Source organism: Macrotis lagotis, chromosome 2 (genome assembly GCF_037893015.1).
Source record: "Macrotis lagotis isolate mMagLag1 chromosome 2, bilby.v1.9.chrom.fasta, whole genome shotgun sequence".
Taxonomy (NCBI): Eukaryota; Metazoa; Chordata; class Mammalia; order Peramelemorphia; family Peramelidae; genus Macrotis; species Macrotis lagotis.
Window position 1 is genome coordinate 100,834,521 of NC_133659.1, and position 24,805 is coordinate 100,859,325.

At 41.3% G+C, this 24,805-nt stretch overlaps 1 protein-coding gene across 6 annotated transcripts in view; it reads left to right on the top strand.

Moving 5' to 3' along the window:
- The window catches only part of NAV1 (neuron navigator 1), a 351,815-nt gene extending 327,974 nt beyond the window's left edge, over positions 1 to 23,841 (top strand). For 5 of the 6 annotated variants that reach the window (XM_074222354.1, XM_074222355.1, XM_074222357.1 and 2 more), the window contains 13 exons: positions 3,803 to 3,999; positions 5,003 to 5,168; positions 5,269 to 5,437; positions 5,933 to 6,030; positions 6,345 to 6,440; positions 6,813 to 6,972; positions 7,284 to 7,519; positions 8,560 to 8,714; positions 8,853 to 8,924; positions 11,123 to 11,319; positions 11,823 to 11,941; positions 13,164 to 13,361; positions 14,751 to 23,840. In XM_074222354.1, the coding sequence (XP_074078455.1) occupies positions 3,803 to 3,999; positions 5,003 to 5,168; positions 5,269 to 5,437; positions 5,933 to 6,030; positions 6,345 to 6,440; positions 6,813 to 6,972; positions 7,284 to 7,519; positions 8,560 to 8,714; positions 8,853 to 8,924; positions 11,123 to 11,319; positions 11,823 to 11,941; positions 13,164 to 13,361; positions 14,751 to 14,846 (1,959 nt within the window). In that variant the 3' untranslated portion in view covers positions 14,847 to 23,840. Of the gene's footprint in view, positions 1 to 3,802; positions 4,000 to 5,002; positions 5,169 to 5,268; positions 5,438 to 5,932; positions 6,031 to 6,344; positions 6,441 to 6,812; positions 6,973 to 7,283; positions 7,520 to 8,559; positions 8,715 to 8,852; positions 8,925 to 11,122; positions 11,320 to 11,822; positions 11,942 to 13,163; positions 13,362 to 14,750 lie in introns of all 6 variants that reach the window. The other variant, XM_074222356.1, reaches the window with a different exon arrangement.
- Positions 23,842 to 24,805: the final 964 nt, after the last annotated feature.

The window sequence follows — 24,805 nt, forward strand, 5'->3', positions numbered from 1 at the left end:
AGTGCTTTGTGGCAAAGAGAAGACACCCCTCCCATTGGAAATATAGCATCCCTCTCAACCCCTCAGTAAGCCTGGTCCTGGACTTAGAAACTCCCTGACCCCAACAACCTCTATTCCTTGCAATTTAGGGAAGGCCCCAGATGGATGAAATGAGTGATTAAGTTATGCTTTTTTTTCCCTCTCAAATGCTGACCTCAAACCCCTATTTTTTTCCAGGTCTATGAGGTAAGAATCCACCCCATCCCCCTTCACCTTTACCTTTTCCATGACTTTCCCATTTCCAGGTCAACTCATTCACACTGCACTAGACCCACTGATGAAACTAACCATCACAGTCATGCAACTATTCTTAACCCACCTTGCTGCATGGTTCATCCATAGTTACTCCAAATGAGTGTAGAGGAGATAGTCTGATTAGAGAACTAATGGGAAAGAAAGTTACACACTACCTAAATCATTCATTCTGCCACTTCTCATTTTAATTCTCCCCCATATCTCTCTCTCTCTCTCTCTCTCTCTCTCTCTCTCTCTCTCTCTCTCTCTCTCTCACACACACACACACACACACACACACACACACACACACACACATACACACAACCTTATAGACTGACTTGTGGTCAAATTAAGCTATAACATTCAGAGAATGATCTTTCATGGAACTACCTAGTTCTCATTTCCAATCACATGAAACTAGAAACTTTGTGTGGGGAATACCTCCTGAATAAATGTTACTTAAACCCCAGGTTTTAATGGTCAGCCCAGTTCTAGTCTTGTCCAAATGATATTCATCTAAAATATGACAAAAGAAGGATGAGTAGTGAATGTTTTCTATCTGAGGATTCCTGAAATCTCAGGGGAGATCTATAACCATCTTGAGAACTGGAATGGTCAGTGTAGGGCAGATTCAGGGTCCTGGTATAAGATAGATATCTGAGGATCCTTTTATTTATTCCAGACTCATGTCGATCATATTGATCCAGATCTAGACTCAGGTAGGCAGGCAGAGTTGCCAAGGGTACTGGTACAACATTCATAGCCAAGTACATTCTGTCCCATGGTAAGCATCATGGTGCCCCTAAGGTCCTGCTATATCTGCATTCTATTAGTTCAATTAAGCAAACATTTGTTAAGTACTTGGCATGGTACAAAGTGCTGTGAAGTACAGAGCCCTTCCCTCAACGAGTTTTCAGTCTTGTTGGAAAGACACCTATAAATGTACAATGAAGCCAGTAGCAGATTCTAGAAATCAGAGAATTAAGTGCCAAAATAAGTGGTAGAATTGATAAATGCCATGATAAATGAAGATATGTGTTATGGACTAAGGCACTTTGGGAAGGCTCTGCAGTTGAACCACAAAGAATAATTAGAATTCAAGGGTGGCTAGGTGGCGTAGTGGGGGGCAGCTAGGTGGCGTAGTGGATAAAGCACCGGCCCTGGAGTCAGGAGTACCTGGGTTCAAATCTGGTCTCAGACACTTAATAATTACCTAGCTGTGTGGCCTTGGGCAAGCCACTTAACCCCATTTTCCTTGCAAAAAAACAAAACCTGAAAAAAAAAGAATAATTAGAATCCATATTGTTTAGAACAGGAATGAGAACATTCCATGCATCAGTGAGGTATGACAAGGAGCATAAAATTGGTATTGGGAACTAAAGGAAGCTAACATTGAATTAGTAAAATGAGATACAATTATAGAATGCCTTGAAGGGACCAAGAATTTGGACCAGGTCCTACAGACAATAGCCATTTTTAGCATAAGGGTAATGTAATAAAAGTAGTATGTTAAAATTAACCTCATCTCATTGACCAAAGGATTGAAGGGATTGGTAAAGAAAGCCTAGAAAAGGAGGAGACCAGTTGGGCAATCAAATTTCTACAATGTACAAAGACCAATCTTAGGACTTTGATAAATCTATTTGCTTCCCCTTAGAAATACCCAAAAGAGATCTTGGGATGTCAGGGAAGCTAAATCTCAAGGTTAGTGGATTCCCAGAAGAGCAGAAGGGTCATGATGCTGCTGATGCTAGTTCAGGGGATTGGTTATCGGACTTCTTTAGAATCCTAGAGAACCCAAGTTACCACTTACTGGGCAACTGAAGCCACAAGATACCACACCTTGCATGTGCACGCACATGCATCTCCCCATGCTGCAATAATGGAATGAAAATGATATCTAACAGATGACCCAGGTTCCTAGTCTCAGCTCTCTCTTGACTTGTAGTCCCTTCTGAGGCAGATCTCTGAATAGCTTGATTTATTAAATAAGGATAGATTAAGTCAACTTTCAGGTTATTTTTAGTTCTAAAACACACACACACACATAATTCAAAACACATAAATGCAAATATATATTCCTTATTCCCACATGCATCTTCATCCATTCATCATCCCTTATTACCTACTTTAATACACATATTCACATGCCTGTCCCCATTAATACTGGACCAGGTCCTGCCTCAAACTACTTGAGCATATGTATTATATACCACTTAGTAATAATCTGGTTACCAACTACCTCCTAGCTGGAAGGTGTCACCAGACAACTCTTCCTATGTCTCAATAAAGATTTCCCTGCTCCAATCACCTGGAAATGGAAGTGTCCAATATCTTAAAAAGCCCCAATATTTCCCCTTCCTTCTCCCTGCCATCCTAAAACTCTGGTTCACTTCTATCCCTTGCAATTTTTGGCGCCATCCCTACCACCTCTAGGCACCATCCCTATAGCCTCTTGCCACCATTCCAAATCTGTGTTCCTGGGTGTGTGTGTGTGTGTGCATTCATATGGGTGTGCATGCTGCATGATCAGAACCTGCAACATGGGGACAGTTCCCTGGTTTGTGCCTTTAGCTCACATCTTTAAGTTGAATTTCAATGCAGCTTTCCCTGAGGAGAGAAAAGGGAGGGTAGTAGACAGCTGACTCACTCGAGAGCACTGAAATCTGTGTAGTTGGTTCATGCTATGACCAGGTAGGAACAGGAGATACTAAGACATACTTGAGACCACTCCTCTGCTATGGCTTATGTTTACAGTCAATCCTGGTTGCTGAGTATTAAGTAAATGATCCCAAGTCAAAGATTGAATCCTAAGATCCAGTTGAGGTGAGGTTCTAAGCCAAGGGTTCATAACTTGAGATCCGTGAACTTGTTTTTTTTTTAATATTTTCATAACTTTATTATTTTCATAACTTTATTTCAATGTAATTGAGTTTTTTGTAATTCTATGCATTTTATTTTATATATTTTAAAAAATCATTCTAAGAATAGACTTCCTCAGACTGCCAAAAGCATCATGACAAAAAATGGTTAAGATTCCCAGTCTAGTCATTAGTAAGTATTTTACTGGGAGAAATAGATTTGAGGCGCCCACACTGTAGAGACACAATCCAGAATCCATGAGCCCCATTATGACTGTGCCCTGACTACCTTCTGTGCCTTAGAGAATAGGTACATAGAAGGCTACCTTCTGAGCTATTGTTTCCCTAGACATGAGAGTGAAGACCCAAACCCAAGCCAAATCTCCCACAAAGAATTAGATCAGAAGGGTCCTTGTCTCCCAGTCCCAGTTCCAAGAGAAGTCTTCTAATCTTACTCCTTGACATAAAGAGGAGCCTAATAAAGAAGACTTCCACATTGACTGATATCCTACCATCAGACAAAGAGTCTCTACCCTCAGCTCTCTGAGTTTCAGGGTTTCCCAACCCAGTGTTAGCTGGATCTAGTGCCTGCCCCTGCCTTTCTAAGGCAGGGTCCTGCTACACAACCCCTACTTTGCTCCACTCTTGACTCTGTTCTCTTGCAGCTGCGTAGCTCCTTCAACAAAGCCTTTAGCATCAAGAAGGGTCCCAAGTCAGCCTCGTCTTATTCTGACATTGAGGAGATTGCCACACCTGACTCCTCGGCCCCATCCTCACCCAAACTGCAGCACGGTTCCACTGAGACTGCCTCACCATCCATCAAGTCCTCTAACTCTTCCTCTGTGGGCATTGACGTCACTGAGTAAGCCTTCCCCCTGAATCCAGGATTCTGTGATCTTTTCTGCCTGAGTCAGGGTGGCATACCTGGAAGGCATTATCTCTCACCACAGCCAATCTGAACTCCCCATGTCCTTCAAGACCTAGTTCAAATGCCATCTTCTGCATGAAGCCTTGTCTGATTCTCCCCCTGCCCCCAGTTGCTAGTGCCTTGCCTTTGCTTCCCAAAATATACTTTGTATTTATTTTGTACATCTTGGATGTAGGGAGACTTTGTAGCATAAAGACTAGAAAATTAGTTTCTAAATGAGGAAAATGAACTTATATGTGACTGTTTCACTGAGGCAGGTCACCTAAAATCTATGTCCCAGGAAAATTAATAATAATCATCATAATAAATACAATAGTATTATTTACTATATATATGTAAAATACTAGTAATAACTCACTCTTACGAAGTACCTACTAGATGCAAGGCATATTATACCAAGAATTTTACAAATATTATCTCACAAAATCCAATACAGAGATTAACTGACTTGCCCGGGGTTGCGTAGCTAGTAAACATCTAATGCTGAATTTGAATTCAGGTCTACCTGACTCCAAACTTAGAATTGCCTACACCAATAAAATCACAGGTCAAGTCAACAACAACAACAATAATAATAAATTTACACGTGTGTGTTTATATACACTTCTATAAAATACATGTTATCTTCTTTGAAGGTAAACATTTTCATTTTTGTCTTTGTGTCTCTAGTATCTGTCACATAGTAAGTACTTAATTAAATGTTTTTTAATTAATTATTTTGATTAGTACTTCACTGCCAATAATAATTCCTCTGTAACTGTCCTTGCATGGGGGTAATGTAGGATTGCCCTCATCATTGATAGAGAACCCAAAGATGCTTTAGGAAACTGGAGGTTCTTAGCGCCCCCAGAAACACCCTGAAATGTTGGCATCATTGAAGGCAACCTTGTCTGTCACTTGTTCACATCCAATAAAATACTATTCCCCACTCAAATAGAATGTTTCATGCCAATGAGGAAGAGGAGGAACCAGAAAAGAAAGAGGTATCAGAGCTGCGCTCAGAACTGTGGGAGAAAGAAATGAAGCTAACAGACATCCGATTGGAAGCTCTCAATTCTGCCCACCAACTGGACCAGCTCCGGGAGACTATGCATAACATGCAGGTTGGCATATAGGGCAGAGAGTTGGTGGGAGGAGTGATCTGGGGCCTACAGAACCTCAGAAATCCCTATCTTCTTTCCTTAACTGCCTCTCTCTCCCCAGCTGGAGGTAGACCTTCTCAAAGCAGAGAATGACCGGCTAAAGGTGGCCCCAGGTCCCTCATCTGGTTCAACCCCGGGGCAGGCCCCCGGTTCATCTGCTGCTTCATCCCCACGTCGTTCCCTGGGTCTTGCCCTAGCCCATTCCTTCAGTCCTAGCCTCACAGACACAGGTACCTGCTGAAGGATGAGAACATTAAAGGATGGGGAGAGGGAGGACCACATAATCTGCCCATTTCCTGAAGGGACAATCTGAGTCTCACTTGAATTCAGTTTCTTCTTTCCTGGGAATTGCTAAAATGGTAGTGCTTTAAGGTTGACAAAGAAACTTTACTTGTCTTATTTGAGCCTTACCACAACTCTGTTAGGTAGGTGCTATCTTACAAATAAAGGATCTGGGGTTGTGATGAATTAAATGATTTTTGAAGGTTTACAGAGTTTATAAGGATAAAAATGCAGACTTTCTCTGACTCCAAGTCCAGAACTCTATCCCCTGTATTTCGGTCCTGGAAAGCTGATACCCAAATCACTTACCTATTCTGTACCTCAATTCTTTTCTTTGGGGTCACTAGAAAAATGAGGGGATTAATTGAAACAGCTGTAGAAGATCTAGAAAAGGTAATATATTCCTAGGACTTTCAGCCAGGCTTTTCCATCAACCTCCACAGACCTGTCTCCCATGGATGGCATCAGCACCTGTAGCTCAAAAGATGAAGTAACCCTTCGAGTGGTTGTCCGAATGCCACCTCAGCACATCATCAAAGGGGTAAGGAATTAGAAAGGATAGGGGTGGGGGTGGGGGAGGCACTGGGAAACCAGAACATTACTGATTTGCATACCAAAAAAAATCTGGAATCTGCTATCCACAGAATGTGAGCTCATTTTAGTCTAGAAGTTATTTCATTTCCATGGTTTTTTTGTATTCTTAATACATAAGTAGGAGTTTTATAAATGCTTATTGGATAGAGATGCTTGGAGGGTTCCAAACTCGAGCTTTCTCCTCTTGTAGGGGACTCTTCATGCCTAGCTTCTCCAGAGCTACAGACAATATATTCACTGACCTCTACTTTGGACTTTTAGGACTTGAAACAGCAGGAGTTTTTCCTGGGTTCAAGTAAAGTCAGTGGCAAAATTGACTGGAAGATGTTGGATGAGGCTGTTTGCCAAGTATTCAAGGTAAGAGAAACCTGTAGCTTCTTTCATCTGGTTGGATCATTCCCTCATGGCGTTTTGAATAAACTTAGTTGCTTGATCAAGAACATTCAGAAGAGTTAGCTAGGTTGCTCAGTGGTTAGAGCACCAGCCCTGGAGTCAGGAGGACCTGAGTTCAAATCCAGTATTGGACACTTAGCAATTACCTAGCTGTGTGACCTTGGGTGAGTCATTTAACCCCATTGTCTTGCAAAAAAAAAAGGTAATGCTCAAATGGGGACAGTAACCTCCATTTCAATCCTCTTTAATCTTGTCACTCTCCTTTCCTCTATCTCTTCCTGCTTGCCCTCGTTTGTGATTTGCTGAATCCACCTTTTCCTTTGACCCTTTACATAGGACTACATTACTAAGATGGATCCAGCCTCTACACTAGGCTTGAGTACTGAATCAGTCCATGGCTACAGCATCAGCCATGTGAAGCGGGTATTGGATGTTGAACCTCCAGAACTACCACCATGTCGTCGGGGTGTCAATAACATCGCTGTCTCACTCAAAGGTCAGTCCTTTTACCAGGAATAGGTAGCATGATGGGAGTAGAGGCTTAGCAGAGGATTAGTCCCTTCCCTCTGATCCCCTTACTAAACCTGAGTCCTAAAGCTACCTCTCTCATACACAATGAAGGGTATTTCCCAGGATCTGATGCCCCACTAGGCTTCTTATCACAGGTTTTTGGAACCTTCCATGAAGTTTTAAGGGGAAATGCTGCTCAGAAGACTTCTTGGGCAAAGTATATAGAGGTTCTTCTGGGTTCATTTCAACCCTTAGGATTCTAACCATAGTTTCTATTTCTGGGGGTGGTGGGTACAGGTCTAAAGGAGAAGTGTGTTGACAGCCTGGTCTTTGAGACACTGATCCCCAAGCCCATGATGCAACACTACATAAGCCTCCTTCTCAAGCACCGACGTCTCATTCTCTCGGGCCCCAGTGGCACAGGCAAGACCTATCTGACCAACCGGTTAGCTGAGTACCTGGTGGAACGATCAGGCCGAGAGGTCACAGAGGGCATTGTTAGCACCTTCAACATGCACCAGCAGTCTTGCAAGGTACCTCCCCCAGGATCCCCTATAAGTGTTAGTTCAGTTGGCCAAATTCATCCCAAATTCAACGTTGGCCTAAACTTTCATCCCCCATAAACACTTCTCCCTTCCATCCTCTAATCTCTTTTTGTATGCCTTCTTTCCTACTCTCCTCATTTCTTTCTTATTCTTAATCTCCTCTGTGGGGCCTCAATTTCTATGTCTACAAAATGAAAGGGGGTTGGAGTAGAATCTACATTCCTCTTCTGTTTCCCTTCCTACTCATCCTTTCTTTCATACTCCTTCTGCACTCTAATTTCCAGTCAAGAGATTTGTCCTTCCTCTCTCCTACACCCTATCTCTTCTCCTCTTTTGCTACCTTTTCCATTTGATTCTTCTTTAACCTTTTAATCCTCTGCCACAATTCTCCAACCTGTCTCCTGTTCTTTTCCTTTTCTATCTTCCTTATTATGATACCTATCCCCAGACTTTCTTTGAAGTAATTTAGAGAGGTGACTATAGATAATCAAGTTCTCTCTTAACCTCTTGGATTTGGTTCAAAATCTGGCTTTCTATAATAACAGCATTTACAGGGAATTTTAAGGTTTTGCAAAGTTCTTTTCATTTGTTATCTTGTTTGATCTCTAGATGGGATGGACAGTTTCCATCAATACTGGTCAATAAGGCCTAAACCAATCCCTGAAATCCAACATCCATGGGACCCCAGGAAATTACATTAATATTGGCATTCCTAGGGAACTTGGGGGGTCATTGCTTAGAAGGTCAGAGAATCTATTTTTGTTTAGGAACCCTCCAGACTTATCAGAGACACCAAAAAACCCACAACCAATATGGGCTTCTCAAGGTCCTTAGGACCAGAGATGATTTAGATCATAAAGAAGGATAGCAGTTCTATTCAGTATCAATCCTCAAAAGGTAGCCAGGGGGAAATGATTCTGATCATAAGATATGATAGAAGCTCTTTGACCTTGAAATGTTGGTTCTGGATTAGTCCTAGGTTATCTTTCTTCCTTGGAACCTCATCAATTCCTTCCCTTTCCCCCCAGGATCTGCAATTATACCTCTCCAATCTGGCCAATCAAATTGACCGGGAAACAGGCATCGGGGATGTACCCCTGGTGATTCTGCTGGATGATTTGAGTGAGGCTGGATCCCTCAGTGAACTAGTCAATGGAGCTCTTACTTGCAAATACCATAAATGGTAAGCCAAGGCCAGGAATAAACAAGTGCTTATGGGAAGTTGGGCTTTCATCAGCTTTCTCTCCATGATATTGGAATAGCAAGGAGCAACATCTGAAATAAATTCATGTTTGTTGGTTTGCCTCTCTTTTTTCCACAGCCCCTATATCATTGGTACCACCAATCAACCTGTGAAGATGACCCCTAACCATGGCCTACACTTGAGCTTCAGGTAGGGATCCTACTCCTGGGTCTGGGTAGATAGTCAATCCCTTTTCCATCTCCCAGTTTCTCTCCCTCTATCTCCCTCTTCCTATTATACTCTAAGAGTTATAGCCAAAAAGACTGAAGAGAGTCAAAAAAAGAATAAAAAGCTAGCAGAACTCTTAGTGTTGGAGAAAATTCAGTGAAGGAATAGACCCACTTCAGTAGGTTCAAAGATACCACAGAAAGAAAAATGCTCTTACTAAGAGAAATCATGGGTTAGAGCAGGGGTCAGAAAATTATGACCTGAGGGTCAAATCTATCCCATCTCCTGTTTTTGTACAGCCTAAGCTAAGAATAATTTTTGCATTTTTAAATACAGTATAACATTATTTAAAAACATAAAAACCATTCTTAGCTCACAGACTGCCCAGAAAGGAATCTGGATTTGACCCATGGCTTCTAGAACACCAGTCCCTGTGTTAGAGGGTTAGTCCTATTATCTGGATTCTCAACTAGTTCTGATATGTGGACAGGATAATTATACCTAAAGAAGATTAAGTAAAATAAATTCATTTTCACAAACATTAAAATCCTACTATTGATGTGCTAAGCTTGGGATACAAAAATGAAAAATGGCCTAGTCCCTGGCCTCAAGTACATTATAAAGAATGAGGGGAGAAAATAAGATACATACTTGAATAAGTATGACACAAGGTATACTGTGATTAGGAAGAGTGCCAGCTTTTACCAGACTGTTCACTGCCAAGAGGAGGGGGGAAGGAAGGGAGAAGAGGGTGGTAGAATAATGTGTAACTTATAAATTTGCAAATGGATGAATGTTGAAAAATAAAAATAAACAAATAAAAAGGAGTCAAAGTACACCAAGGAAAATTGTAGAAAGAGATCCTTTTAACTGGGAATATCAGAGAAAGACTTCACGAAGTAGGCTGGCACTGAGTTAGGTCTGGAAGGAAGAGAAATAGGCACAGACATGGAAGAAGTGTGTTCCAGGAAGAGAGGTGGGAAAATTGAATAGATAGTGAGAAAACAGAAAGAGCAAGTGTAGAGACAACTCTTCCAGAGAAGTTAAAAAGAAGTAGAAATATAAGATGATCATTTAAGGAGTTAGCAGAATCAACAAAAATTATTTTTATGATAGAGAGACCTGCTTATTTGTAAGCACCAATAGAGTAGAGATTGGAGGCCCCTTGAGAAACCATCAGTCCAAGATTCTTGGATGAAATGAAAAAGAAACTGGAAGAAAGATTATAAATAGAAGGTTTAGTCTTTTCCAGGGGAAAAAAAAAGACTCTTGAGACTGGAGCGAATTGAAAGCATAAAAAAGTTTTTTTTTTTTTCCCCAGGTTTAGAGATGAGTTCATGTTGGAAGATCTAAATGTTGGTCAAGGACATCTTCTGGAAGAGAATGGTTGGGATAGAAGGGGTTAGAATAGAGAGGTTTTAGAATTGCTACTATAAAGTGATGATGGAGCATCAACTGGAAATGAATGCCATATATTACAAACCTTTATTAAGCACATCTTCTGGGCCAGACACTGTGGTAGTTGCTAAAGATAAAAATATAAAAGGAATTCAGACACACCCCTCAAGGTGCTCACATTCTAACAGAGGGAGCCAATACATATGGACAGGGGGGTGATCAGCAAAGTCTAGGTAGTTTAGGAGATTGGAAGTAGATCCATAGGGTACTCAAGGTTGTTGGACAATATGACAATCATCAGTCTTTTTGTGATGACATTGATGGTCCCAAAGCAAGAAGTGGAGAGGTTCACATATGCAGTGGACATAGCTAGATGCTCCCTACTGAGTAGATCTTGGTGACCTAGTTGAGGGCTGGTTGGAATGTGTAATATGGTCTAGGAGCAATTAAATAAAATAGATTAAGGTGAACTTTCACTGGTTCATTTACTGTCAGGAGAGATTAGCCCTGGAGATACAGAGCCATGCTGAATATTTGGGGAAGTAGAGCATAGTCTTTAGTCAGTATGTTTGGTGGACAGAAGGAGGGTATTAACAGGACAAATGGAAAAATGCCCTCTTTGGATGGCTAGATGAGTAACAACTCAAGCTGCTCAGTTCTGAATCTTCACTCTCCCTACCAAGTAGGATTTAATGTGCAGTGGTCAGGGGGAGAAAATAGATGGATGGAACCTAGTCACACCCTTCCGTGCCATTCTCACCTGTTCTTTTTCCTGGTGGTAGGATGCTGACATTTTCGAACAATGTGGAGCCAGCCAATGGTTTCCTAGTGCGTTATCTGAGGAGGAAGCTGGTGGAGTCAGACAGCGATATCAATGCCAACAAGGAAGAACTCCTTCGAGTACTGGACTGGGTGCCCAAGTTGTGGTATCATCTCCATACTTTCCTAGAGAAGCACAGCACTTCAGACTTCCTCATAGGTATTGGGAACCACATGCTCTCTTGGGGTTGCTAGGGCAGCTCTCCTCTTTTATCTCCCTTCTGTAAGAGAGGCTTTCCTTTCTTCCTGGAATCTCCAACATTTAAACAAGTCATCAAGGCCTAGTGGTTCCAGGTTAAGGACCAATCAGTTATTTAACTAATATTCATTAAACATTTAGACATCTGGCCATGATCAAATCATTTCTACCCTCTCAATGAGTCCCCACCCTTCAATTTTTCCATCTATAGAGTAGGGAGAAGGAGGGGAAGAGGAGATATTTTAAGGTATGTTCAACTCTACTAACCTCAGAAATGCAGAGCATTAATCATCATAATATCTGGTAGATAACTCCCTTTACTCACTCTTACCCAAACTCTGTTTTCCTTAATCCTTTAGAGATCAAACCTTCCTAGACCTGACATGGAGGGAGTAAATTAATCAAAGGGTGCAGCAAACAGGATCCTTGGCCATTCTCATAAAATCTAACTCCTTTTCCCTTAGGCCCATGCTTTTTCTTGTCCTGTCCAATTGGCATTGAGGACTTCCGCACTTGGTTCATTGACTTATGGAACAACTCCATCATTCCTTACCTGCAGGAAGGGGCCAAAGATGGGATCAAGGTGAGATCTCTCCCACTCTCACCCACTGGTTCCACTTCTGCTTCAAGATCAGACTTCTCCAGCTGAATCAGTGTGCTAATTCGTGCAATGTGAAATTTGAGCAAGAGACTTGAGATCCACATGAAACTATAGATGATAGGGAAATTCAATTTTACAAATATTTATCATCTACTAGAGACCACTACACTAGATGTTGAGACAGATAGAAATTTTAACCAAGTCCAGTCATCTAATCTAGCCTCCCTGAATCTGAACTTGACCTAAACCAATCTCTAGGAGTGAAGTAAATTCAAAATGTGCAGATCTTGTCATCATTCACTTGAGATTATAGTCTCTTCAATTCTAAAGGACAAGAACAACAAATTTTTTTTAACGTTGGGTCAGAAATCAGGTGACCTGAAAGATACAGTGGATCTAGGTTTCAGTCCTGATTTAGCTATTAATTTACCATAAGACAATTGTCACATCTCTTACTCTCTCTCTAGGCCAATTTCTTCATCTGCAAAACAGAAATAATAATTCCTGCCCTATCTGCCATACTGAATTGTTTATAAAATGAAATAATATATGTGAAATCATTTGGAGAAAAAAGTTAAGGTCTAACCAAAATCTAGAGTAGCATAGTACTTCAGACTTCCTCATATTGGATTTTTAATTATTTTATTTTTTTGAATATTTATTATAGAATTTATTTTTTATTTTGGAATTCATTTTATTACCATATAACTATAACATTGGGCAAGTCAGTTAGCAAAACAAACCTATTTCTGAACTTCAGTGTCATCCTCTGTAAAATGTGGGGATTGAATTTAAGATCTCTATAAGGTCCCTTATAACACTAAGAGTCTACATTTCAATGAATTTATAAATAATAAACATTATTGGTCAAGTCTGATATATTTACATAATTTATTTTTGAGATGGTCCTCTCTCAATGATGTGACAAGTCTTCAGGACATCACCATCACCATAATTTTTATTTATTTATTTACTTGCTTATTTGATTATTTATTTCTTTAGAAAGTACATTGCTTCTTTTCTACTTCCCAAACTTGGACAGAAGGAAAAGGAGCCTCTAAGAAAGAATGAAGCTGGGGAGGGGGAAAAGAGAAAGAAAATGTGGGGAGGAGGTCTCAAGGTTCAGATTCTGAAAGAGTTCAAATTCTCCATGGAAACCAACAAGAGACTTTGAAGCTACAATGATCTCATCCTTTTTCTTCAGGTCCATGGACAGAAAGCAGCTTGGGAAGACCCAGTAGAGTGGGTCCGAGACACCTTGCCTTGGCCCTCAGCCCAACAGGACCAATCAAAGCTGTATCACCTGCCTCCACCTAGCGTGGGCCCTCACAGCACAGCTTCACCCCCTGAGGAAAGAACTGTTAAGGACAGTACCCCCAGTTCTCTAGATTCAGACCCTCTGGTGAGTAAAGATCACATAATAAATATGTCTCAGTTATCCATATATATGCTGATGGCAGAATGAAAATGTTCCCCCATCCACAGGGAAGGCAAGTTTTTAAAGCCTCTGACAAAACCAAGTAGATGCTAGGATAAAGGAGTTTAAAGTACATATAAAGGTCCTTTTAATTCTCATTGCCACTCAAACTTACCTGAAAAATCTGAGCCTTATAGATTGCTTCAGTTAGATGTATCTCCCAGAGTTTACCTAAAGGTTGTAGATCATTTACCCTAGCAGTGTGACTTCATTTACCCTAGCAGAAACAAAGACATGTTCATGCCCTTTGGGAGAGCGTTTCAACTCAATAGGCATTAAGTTACCCCATCACCAAGGAAAGAGACACCAAAGTTTCCCTTTATCATACATTTTATTATTTTCTTTTTTCTATTAGTAAGTTCATCCTATATCAAGCCTAAACCTCTCCTGATGATCTTAATTAAGTATGTTATCTTTTATTCCAACCCCAATTATAAACAAATTTTGCTAAAGAACACTTGCATGATCACTCTTTATTATCAGAGTTTCTAGAAATGAGGTTGGGTGTTCCTCATAGGGAAGAAGGGCGAGCATGCTAAGAAATTTGGACCAGCGGTTGGCACAGTATAGAAAGAAATGATTATTAATAACCAATAATTTGGGAAGATCCAGAGTTTCCCCCTTTTTCTGAAGTCCTGATTTCAAAAGTTTAGTATCTTGAAGGACATTACTGAAAAATTGGACCCTACCCAGGCAGGGAATTGTATTTTTCTCTGCTCAGGTTTTGGTGGTGATCAATTCTTTGAACAGATTGTCTAAGCCTGGAGGTAACTTAAAAGTAAATGGGGGGTGGGGGTATCAGATAGAGCACCAACCCTGGAGTCAGAAGGATCTGAGTTCAAATCCAACCTCAGACACTTAATAATCACCAAACTGTGTGACCTTGGGCAAGTTCACTTAACCCCATTGCCTTGCAAAAAATAAAAAATAAATAAATGATATAATCAAAGTTGATTTGACTAGGTCTAGCCCCTCATTGTAATATTCATTTTCTCATTATTTGCTAACCAATCAGAGTTGATCAGAAATACCAAATGGGCATATAAGCTATGAGCATACCTCCATAATTGTCTTTGGTCTAAGAAAGAGACAACCAAATTACCATCATTTTATTAAAATGCTGGCTTTATTAATAAAATGATTAAATTATCTGGAAATTATGTCTCTTGAACTTTTTAAATGTCACAGTACTGGCAAATAGTAGGCTTTTAATAAATGCTGGTTGACTGACTTGATTCAAGAAATTGTTAGGAATCATAGGTTTCTGAATGAAGGCACCTTAAAAGGATAATTAACCACCTATTCTTCCTTCAGATGGCCATGCTGCTGAAACTCCAGGAAGCTGCCAACTATATTGAGTCTCCAGATAGAGAAACCATCCTGGACCCAAACCTCCAATCCTCACTTTGAGGATCTAGCCACCGCTGTTGCCCCAGAGAGCAGAGTGAGCCGGCCTCAGCTATGTCAGCTCTTCCTCCTCCTCTTCTTTCAGAGCACCCATCTACAGCCCAGAAAAGGGAACTGGAGGGAGTTGGTGGGAGGGGAGGGGCAAGCTTTCTGGTGCTGCACCTTGGAGGACTTCCTAGGGTTGGTGGAATGGGGTGAGGAGAGCTTGTTCCTCTGGATGAAAGACTGACCTCCTCGCAAGACTTTGGGGAGAAGGGGATTCTGGGAGGTTGTTTTTTTCCTTGGTTTTCTGTCTCAACTACAAACTCTTGGGTTTTTTGGGCAGGTGACAAGGCATCAGGAAAAACCTACAGCAGGTCCTAGCCAATTATGGACAGTTGTATGGGAGATGACCCTATGAGGTGAAACCCAGGGCAGGGGGAGCAGGAGCTCCCTAACTTCTCCCAGCCTCTTCCCAACCTTACTGCCACTGCCAGAAGCTCTCCCCCCAGAGACCTGGATGGAGCATAGAAAAAAAGAAGCATGTGGTTTAAATTTTTTTTAAATAAAGGTTTTAATTCTGTTGATAAAGGGTTAAAAAGTCAAATAGAAAAGATGAAGCTGGAGAGGGGAAACAATTGTCAAGGTAGAGAGAGAGAGCTGCCCATTCCTGACCTCTTGATGACCTACAGGACCTCCTGAAGATAGCTGTCAAACTGTGCCCCGCCAAGCCAGAGACACAACAGTCCTGAATCTGATCCTTGAAGAAGGGCTGTTAGCTTTGTCTTTGAACCTTCTAATTTAATATGCATGAGGACAGCCAATAAACCCTTGCCTTTTATTTTGTTTTTCTCCTACTTACCTATTTATTTTCCTTCCTCCCCCCTAAGATTAAGGGGTGCTTTCCATGATTTAGTGTGGATTTTCTGAGGAGGGCTTTCTTTTGGAGGATCTGATGCTGTCCAGCTGGTACCAACTAAACTTCCTTGCCATGCTATCCAGTTCTGGTGTTCTCACAGATCATGGCGAGACCTGGAGTAGTGGAGGAAGACCAAGCTGGAGAACAAACTGAGGGGTCCACAAAAAAAGCACAAGCTCTAGATGGAAGCTTCAGATCTAGCCCTAGAATGGAATGAAAAGAGTCAAATTCATCAAGATGATGCTCTGCTCTTCCCCATGGATTGACTAAAGAAAACCCAGCCCAGAGAACTGGAAGAACAGTGGTTCTTAGGTGCCCAGCCAAGGTCAAATCCCCTAGCAATCAATTGCTTGACTTCAGGCAATTGTTCATTGGTAGGAGACACAGTCAATCAGAAAATTTAGTCAATCAGAAAATTTACAGAAATGGGGGAAGGGATAAAGAAGAAGAAAACAACATGTCTCTTAACTAGATCTCCCCTGTTGAAGTTGCCCCCCCCCCTTTTTTTGCTGCCATAGAGGCTGTGACAGGTTGCGGAACCTGGAACCAGTATGTGTCACTTTACTACCTGGGCCTTGGAGAGTCACCAGAGTCCAAATTCTAAGGAAACAGCTTCATTTGTGCCCTAGAGAACCAGCAAGAAAAAAGACTTCCAATTGGACATATGGCATTTTGAGATCAGAAGACCTAGAACCAAAGCCTGAAAGACAGTAGGATCATGGGATACTCTTTCTAGTATAGGTAAATTCACTTTTCATCATCTCTTAAAGGCTCCCAGAGCCCAGGTGTCCAAGTTCCCGCTTCCAAGCTAGCCAGAGTTTCTGGGCTTTGCACGTTCACCCATTCAATAAATATTTTGCTTGCATATCAGTGCTTAACAATGGGCCTAGGTTGGGTATTAGTGTTACCCTTCAGGGTCCCAAGCAGTAAGAGTTCATCTCAGTCAGGAGGGATCTTCACCTGGACCATTCTCTCCTGCTGCCTATCCTCCCTGCCTCAAGCCAATGCTTCACTGTTCCCAACAAGAGGCTCCTCTGCCCCAGTCTACCCCACATTCTCAGTCACACCCATCAGCTCCCAGGGCCTCCAGTGCTGAGACCCATCATTGCTATTGCTGCTGCTGCTAATCCCTGATCTGTGAAGACATCTGACCAAACACAGTTGTAATTTATGCAATTCTCTAATTCGAAGAGGCTCTTTGTCCAAGGATGGTGCTGAAATCACTGCCTTAAAGACCTCTGCTATGCAGAGAGGGGGATGCCCTTAAGCTGGTTGTCCCAGCTCAGAAAGAAAAGGGATACAGAGGGACCTGCTTCTGACCAGATGGTCTCTTCTGAGCCCCACCTGGAGCTTCAGTTCCAACCAAGGCCTAGCTATCTAATATTGCTTAGTGCTGGTAGTTCCTTCTTTCCTGGTGCTGCCTAGCCAATGCCTTCTGACCTGAATTATTACCGGCCAATTGACAGAAGAAATGAGAAACCTCCCTTTTTTTTTAACTGATTCCAGCTGCCTGACATCCCCCAGGGGAATTCCAGTCTCCCAAGTAACTATGGATACAGTCCTGGATTTCTTTTGATTCCCTAGCAGATAGGGTCATGAAGGCCTTTCTTGCTGTGACTTTCTATCTCTGTTCCATTCTTGGGATCTGTGCCCCACCTCTGCTCACAGTCTCCTGCTGCATTCAACCCAGGTATCCTGCTGTTCCACCTTAGGGTGAGTGTTGCCCGTACAAGGGGAGAAATCTGACATCCTCAGAATTCTCTCAGGAGCCTGGGTCCCTGTTTACAGTTGCATATCTGGGCCCCTCACTGGGAGGGATCAATCATCTTGCAGAGAAAACTCAGACATGGTGGCAACTGCAAAAGGTTGAGCCTCCTCATGGTGCTATAATCCCCTGGGATGCTCACCCTAGACTCTCTGCTGAGGCAGAGAGAACTTGATGTCTCCCTCATTTCCCAAGAATACATGATAGGAGCAGACCCACAACACCCCTCCTGGCTATGTCCCTGCTCCCTTACTCAGACCACAGGGATCCCATCTTCAGGAGAGGAAAATAGAGTCCCAAAGTTGTATGCTGGTGCTCAGATACTGTCAGAAAATGCCAGCTTGTCTAGAGAAGGTTACTGCACCTCCCTTTTTCTGGAAGCCTTGATTTGGGTAGGAAATTACCTATATAATTTCTATACCTAGCACCTTTGGGGGAAGAGCAACAACCCTGGGAGAAGTAACATCTCCTCTGCTGTGGATGCAGATGATCAACAAGTGATGTGATCCAGCTGTCTTTCTTTGCCCTGGCCTCTAAATTATCAAAAGGACTTCTAGGTCAGTAGGGGCAAGTATGGGATGTATCCATTTTCTGCTTTCCTGTATTCTGAGACCTCATCTGGGAGACTTTTCAAAGATACCACAAATTGTGCAGCTCTAAGGTGCTCATTTCTCTGTCCATGTATAAATGTGTGTGCTTGTATCCTTGTCGTGTAAGTCCACCATAATGGAGCCACACATGGAACTAGAGACTGGCAGGGAAAAGGAACCTACTGATGGTCTGTGGGTGACCCCTAAGGTAAAACTTCTATTAACTGGTTCAGCACCATTCTTAAATTGTCAGAATTCTCACAAGCCATGGTAGTGCCCTTAGGGACACTGAAGATTTTCTTATAGCTTCTGCCCTTCTTCTGGTTAATAAGTTCCCAAAGATTGTGAACTTTCCCTCCTTCCACCTCCAGACAAGAAAGTTGTTTTCTCAGTGACCTAAGGGGTAAACTTCATTTTCTACAGGTTCTCCAGGAGGATGGAACTACTCATGCCAGTCTCTAAAAACTCTTTCCATTCTAGTTCCATTCATTTCTATCATGAAATTTTGCTCACTTTGTAAGAAGTTTAATAGAACCCAGTTCTGGAACCAAGAAAACTACAATATTGAACCCAGAGGAACCTAAGCATTCAAGCAAAGGTTTTCTCAATTTCCTTGTCCTATAACACATTTAACATAGAGTATCATGAGCAATTCGAGTGTGATTTTGCAAATTATTTCCCAGGTCTTCATTCTCCTCACTGCCTTGTCCCGGACATCCTCATTCTCATAGTAGTAAAAGGAACATAAAACACATGCCTATTAGTGAGTTATTGCATACTCTCTGAGGATCTTGAGCTGATGGAAACAGGTACCTGCCCAGAGATGAAGTCAGATCGTAGGACAAAGGTACTATGCTAGGATTCTAGCTAGCAAATTGTCTTGTAACAGCAAAAGGCCATAACAAGCCTTAGGTAGGTAATTAAGTGGTGGAAAATGAGAAGGCAGAGGTCCCAGGATAATCATTCAGAAGTGGGTCAGCCATTTATATCCCCGGATCCACAGTCAACAGAAGCACATCACACTAATTAAATGAAATGCTGCCAACTCTATTGTCCCTGTAAGGGCAAGTCTCCCCCTCCTTTGCAGAAAGGGTTCTGATGAAGTGCCAGGCTTTCCAAGGATCTTCTCAAGCATGGCTGTGACTCCCAGAAAAGGAGAACCCAACTATAAAATGTGTCCAATCACCAGTCTGGAGGGAGGGGAATGAAAAAAAAACCCAATACAATTGTGAGGTGGCTTTCAGGAAACCAGGGAAAGCTACATGAAAGGTTAGAATTTGAACCTGGGAAGACAAATTTTAGCTTCCTCATTCTTAATTCTTTCTTGAGGAAAATTTATCTAAGACCCTTTGCTAGCTTGGATAAATTTTTCTTCCCAATATGCCATGAAGAATGTTGTGATACTAGGATGGCTATGGGACTGGGAGATGTCCACAGATGAATGATTCAGCTCTTTTAATATTTTAAAGGGAACTGAGTTCTACATCGTCCCCATATCGAGATACTTAAGGACCCACAATGAGAAGGTCCAAGATCCCTATTCTAAAGCCACACTCTTATCCTATGTGGCTGTTTCCTCAATATCCTTTTGTTTTAAGAGGCCACAAGGCAAGAGAGTGTTCAGATTTGTCCTTGATGAACATACATGGCCTCAGGAATGACAATAGACTTGCAACTGGATCTCTGAAAGGGGACTTAGCCCTGGAGCACCCCTTGATTCTTCCTAGGTCTGCTCTGCTGTACCTACTCAGGACCTTTTTCTGGTCTTACTTTTATAGTCCACAGGACTAACATTTCTCCCTCTCTTGTCCCTTTTTCCTTTGGAGGTTTCAGAGACAATTGTTGGGTAGGAAAGAAGATTTGACCCAACCATATTACCCAGAACAGTTGGCCGACCCAATAGGTCCCCTTCTCCCAACACCAGCCTTCTTCAAAAGGCGTTCAGAGCAGCCTGTGGGAATGGAGTTAGGATCCCTCCATCTTTTATCCTCCTCATACCAGAAGCAGGATATGAAATTAGGTAGCCAAGAAGATGGTTCAGATATTTTAATAGAATTTATTGGTTGATGGTTTGTTTGGGTTTTTTTGGCATTGTTTTGAAATCTGAAAAGAGCTTCTTATCCAAATTTATACCCTTTTCAGCTGGTGGGACCATGAGGGAGAGTTGGAGCAAATAGTTTGACATGAGTTTCAAATAAGGTTTTTCCAAGTGGAACATTTCTGGCTACAAGACAGATACTCTTAGACCTTCTATTAGGCACCCACCTGTGATTTTGGGCATTGGTGCTATAAGAGTCTGGGAGTGGAGGGGAATGCTTTGAAGCTCTAAGAATAGTGAACTTGGCAAATTGCACTAAAAACACTTTTCTTCTCCCCAGAAGGCACATGATGTGCCCTTGGGCCACCTCCCTTCCCATAGGAGCTTCCTACTTCTCTGCCACCTCTCTGAGGCTAGGGAGAGGGAGTGAATGGATGAGAGTTCCCAGAATCCCCAGCCAGTCTCCTGGGCTACTGCTGCGCAGTGGCCCCTCATTTCCCAATGTTAGCTTTTTTCTAGAACAAGATAAAAAACTTTTTTTAATAAATCCACCCCCCCCTCCCCACTAGACCCTATCCTGTTTTAAACAGCGCTAATTATGTCATGGAATCTGATTCTCAAATGCATGGTATTCCTCAAGCATAGGGCAAGTGGGATGGGCCAGGGAGCTTTTGTAACTTTTTTTTTTAATTTATTGGGAGCAAAAGCCCAATCTACAGGTCCCCAGATCTGTGTGTCTCTTTTTGTGTGTGTTTTCTCATTTGTGCTCCCTTTATTCCTTTCCTTTCACTTTCCTTTTTATATCTGATGTAGAGAAAGCAACATTGAATCTAGAAAGCAAACTGATGTATATAGTTGCGGTAACAATCATGAAAAGAGCTGGGCTGTCCCATAGCAACCTGTTTTTAATAAGAAATTGATTCAAAAAACAAATCCATGCCAGGGTCAGCTGGAGAGGCCATTATCACCAAAGCCTCACCTGGCTGCCCTCCCTCTACCCCAGGCATGTCTCCTCCCAGCTAGATTCATCTGTCTGATGCCATTTGAGTTTCAATAAAGTTATCTCCTGTATTGTCCACTGGTGTCTACCTTTTTCTCTTATCTCTCTAATCTCTTTCTGTATTAAACTTTCATTCCTTCGGTCATCAAAGAAGAATTCAAAGATGATTTTTGGCTTGATCTATTATTCCCTAAAGCTGATAAATTGAGCTGCCTAGAATTTCCTGATCCTCAAAGACTTAATGGACATGTCTTAATATACATGTAAAATGATCACCTGCCCTTCTCTGACAGGGATTATTCCTTTGAAATCTAAAACATCTGGTCTGAGAATTCTATAGATCCTTGAATGTCCATTTCCAGGTCTGTTCTGCTGTACCTACTCGAGACCTTTTTCTGGTCCTACTTTTATAGTCCACAGGACTAACATTTCTCCCTCTCTTGTCCCCTTTTCCTTTGGAGGTTTCAGAGACAATTGTTGGGTAGGAGAGAAGATTCGACCCAACCACATTACCCAGAACAGTTGGCTGACCCAATAGGTCCCCTTCTCCCAACACCAGCCTTCTTCAAAAAGCATTCAGAGCAGCCTATGGAAATGGAATCAGGATCCCTCCATCTTTTATCCTCATACCAGAAGCAGGATGTGACACGAGGTAGCCAAGAAGATGGTTCAGATATTTTAATAGCATTTATTGGTTGATGGAGTTTTTTGGTATTGTTTTGAAATCTGAAAAGAGCTTCTTATCCTATGGTTATTCTTTTGAAATATAAAACATCTGGTCTGAGAATCCTATAGATCCCTGAATGTCCATTTCCCTCAAGCTTGAGCAGTTAAGATAGTTCAATGGATAAAGAGGAAAGTGGCACAGAATCAGGAGGACAAATTCAAATCCAGTGTCAGACACTTACTAGCTATGTGACTCTGGGCAAGTTCCTTCACCCTGATTGTCTTAAAGACACACACACAGAGCACATATCTGGACTTCCTTTTCTACTTTAAAATATAGATACACTGATGTGTAAAAACAAGGACCTGTCCTAATCAAGTTCACTTCTCCATGAACAGTGAAACAACTATTCCACTAAATACCCTGTTAGACAAAGGGGTTGTCCTATAAAGTTGTTTAACAATACCACCCATTTCTGCTAGATAGGTTGGAGGAAAACTGTAACAGATGAATCCAAGGAGGGAGTTAAGAAATTATTCTTTTGAAACAGTATTCAAAAGTAGAGACCCAGTCTTCCTGTGTTAAATACAATTTAGCCCTCAGATTTCTAAAAGATGTAGTAGAAACTGCCAACAAGCTTCATTTGCCTCTTAGGTATGAAAATTAAAGCTCTCCACCTAGCCAAAGCATTTAGCCTCATTAATCAGTTTCTAAGAAACTTTTCCTCTTTCCTTCTATCACACTCCCTGCCCCCAACTCGACTTCAATGGCACCAGATCACATTCTTCCAACTCCCTGTATTTTTTGCCTCACTTTCCTGAATTTTAACTGTGTTCACACATCTCTTCTGCCATGGACCTCTTGATGGGCCTCTGACTTTTCTTGTTCCAAGTCCACAAATCTCCCAGTTAAATCCCTCTTGGCCCACTGTGTTTCCAGAGGCAATCTGCCTCAAGAAATTTTTCCCTCTATTCCCAGAACATATTCAGGGTAAATCTGGATTTAGAAGTTCTGGCCCTAAGAATTCCTGCATCCCACTCAGCTGCTATCGTATCACCTAAAGTAAGCAATATAACTAATGTATATATCCTAAGACCAGAGAAGGGAGCAAGACCCAGAAATATACGTGCTCAGTTTTAAATATTTGTATACCTAGAATCACTAGTAATGAACTCCTATGAGGGAGTTTCTAATGGAAAAGCAAAAGGATGAAATAATTTGGATTCAGCAACTTTTTTTAATGTATGCAATAGAAATCTCTCTAGAGAAGTGGGAAGGGACCTAAGAAGCTAGCCCAGTCTAATTCATACCTGAACAAGAATCCCCTCTACAGTGTATCTGGCAAATGGTCATCCAACCTTTGCTTGAAGACAATCATTTCCTCCCAAGGATGGCCATTCCACTTTGGGATAGTCTAATTTTTCAAGAAGCCTAAATATGCCTCTTTACAACTGTCACCTTATTATATTGTTCTTTGCTCACTGTTCTACTCCCTGGGACTGAGCAAAAGGAAACTAATCCCTCTTTTATTGAGTAGCTTTCCAAATATTTAAAAAGAATTACCATGTCCCCCCCCCTGGAGTTTCTCTACTGTAACCTCAGTATCTCCAGTTCCTTCGAATATGGTACATGCAGGATGTTGGGGGCCTTTCACCATGCTGCCTGCCTTCTTTGGGAACCCTCCTTCCTAAAATGGGGTCCCCAGAATTGAATATAACACTGCAGATGTCTAACCAAGGCAAAGCACAGTGGGGCCATAACCTCCTTGTTCCTAGATTCTAGATTTCTAAACATTGCCCAGCTTTACAATGGCATTCTAGACTGTGTGGTGCAAAGGATATCAGTAGGATTTGAGGTCAGAAGATGTGAAGACAAGTCTTGGCTTTGACATGTCCTATCTGTGTGACCCTGGGCAAGTCTCAGCTTCTTTTAGTTTCCTCCATATTAAGACAAAGCTCTATATTAAGACAAAGCATTGGACTAACTCAGTGATATCAAACTCAAATAGAAACAGGGTCACTAAAGCTGTACATAAGAAGTCATGCAAACTATATAGAGATTTAGAAAACTACATATTAGCATTATCTTTAGCCTATTGAATTTTTATTCATTTTATTAAACATCTCCCATTTAAATCTGCTTCAGGTTACAGTAGAGAGTTTTTTGGGCTGCCTGGGCCCATACCTTTGTTCTAGATGACTTCTTAGGTCCCTTCCAACTTACAATGTAATATATATATATATATATATATATATATATATATATATACATGTATAACATTATATGATTATATCTTACACACAATTATAAATTATACTCATGTATATATTATATACTTATTCTGTATTGCATATAATATATACATATATAGCTATAATTATATTCTGTGGAATCTTATTGAGTCCATAATTCACTATACCTCCCAACTTTTGTAGATGAACTGTACCACATCCATACAGAACAGACTGACTAGGGTTTATTTATGATATGATGATAGTTTTATCTTATTGATTTAGAGTTAGCAATCCTCTCTCATTTAGGTGGCATAGTGGACAGAGAGCACTGGACCTGGAGTCAGGAAGTCTCAACTTCAAACCCAGATTCAATTTCACTCTGTCTCAGTTCTTTCATCTATAAAATGGAGACACCAAAAGCACCTGCTTCCCAGAGTTGTGAGAGAAAATATTTGTAAAATGCTTCACAAACCTTAAAGTACTATATAAATGCTAGCTATCATCATCATCATCATCATCTTGATCTCATATAGTCCTGGGTAGGGTAATTTTATTTTCTTAGGATGCCTTTTGTAGTCTTTTAGCTCATTATTTTCTAACCTAACCAGGACTCTCAAAATCTGATACTTGCTGATTTTCACTACTAACTTTCATAAAGATGGAAGAATAATTGAGAACCCATTCATTCACATAATTTCAACTTCAATGGGTTTAAGTTAGAGGCAGTGGAATAGATTTGGAGCATAGGTTCATGAGTACATGAGTTCAAA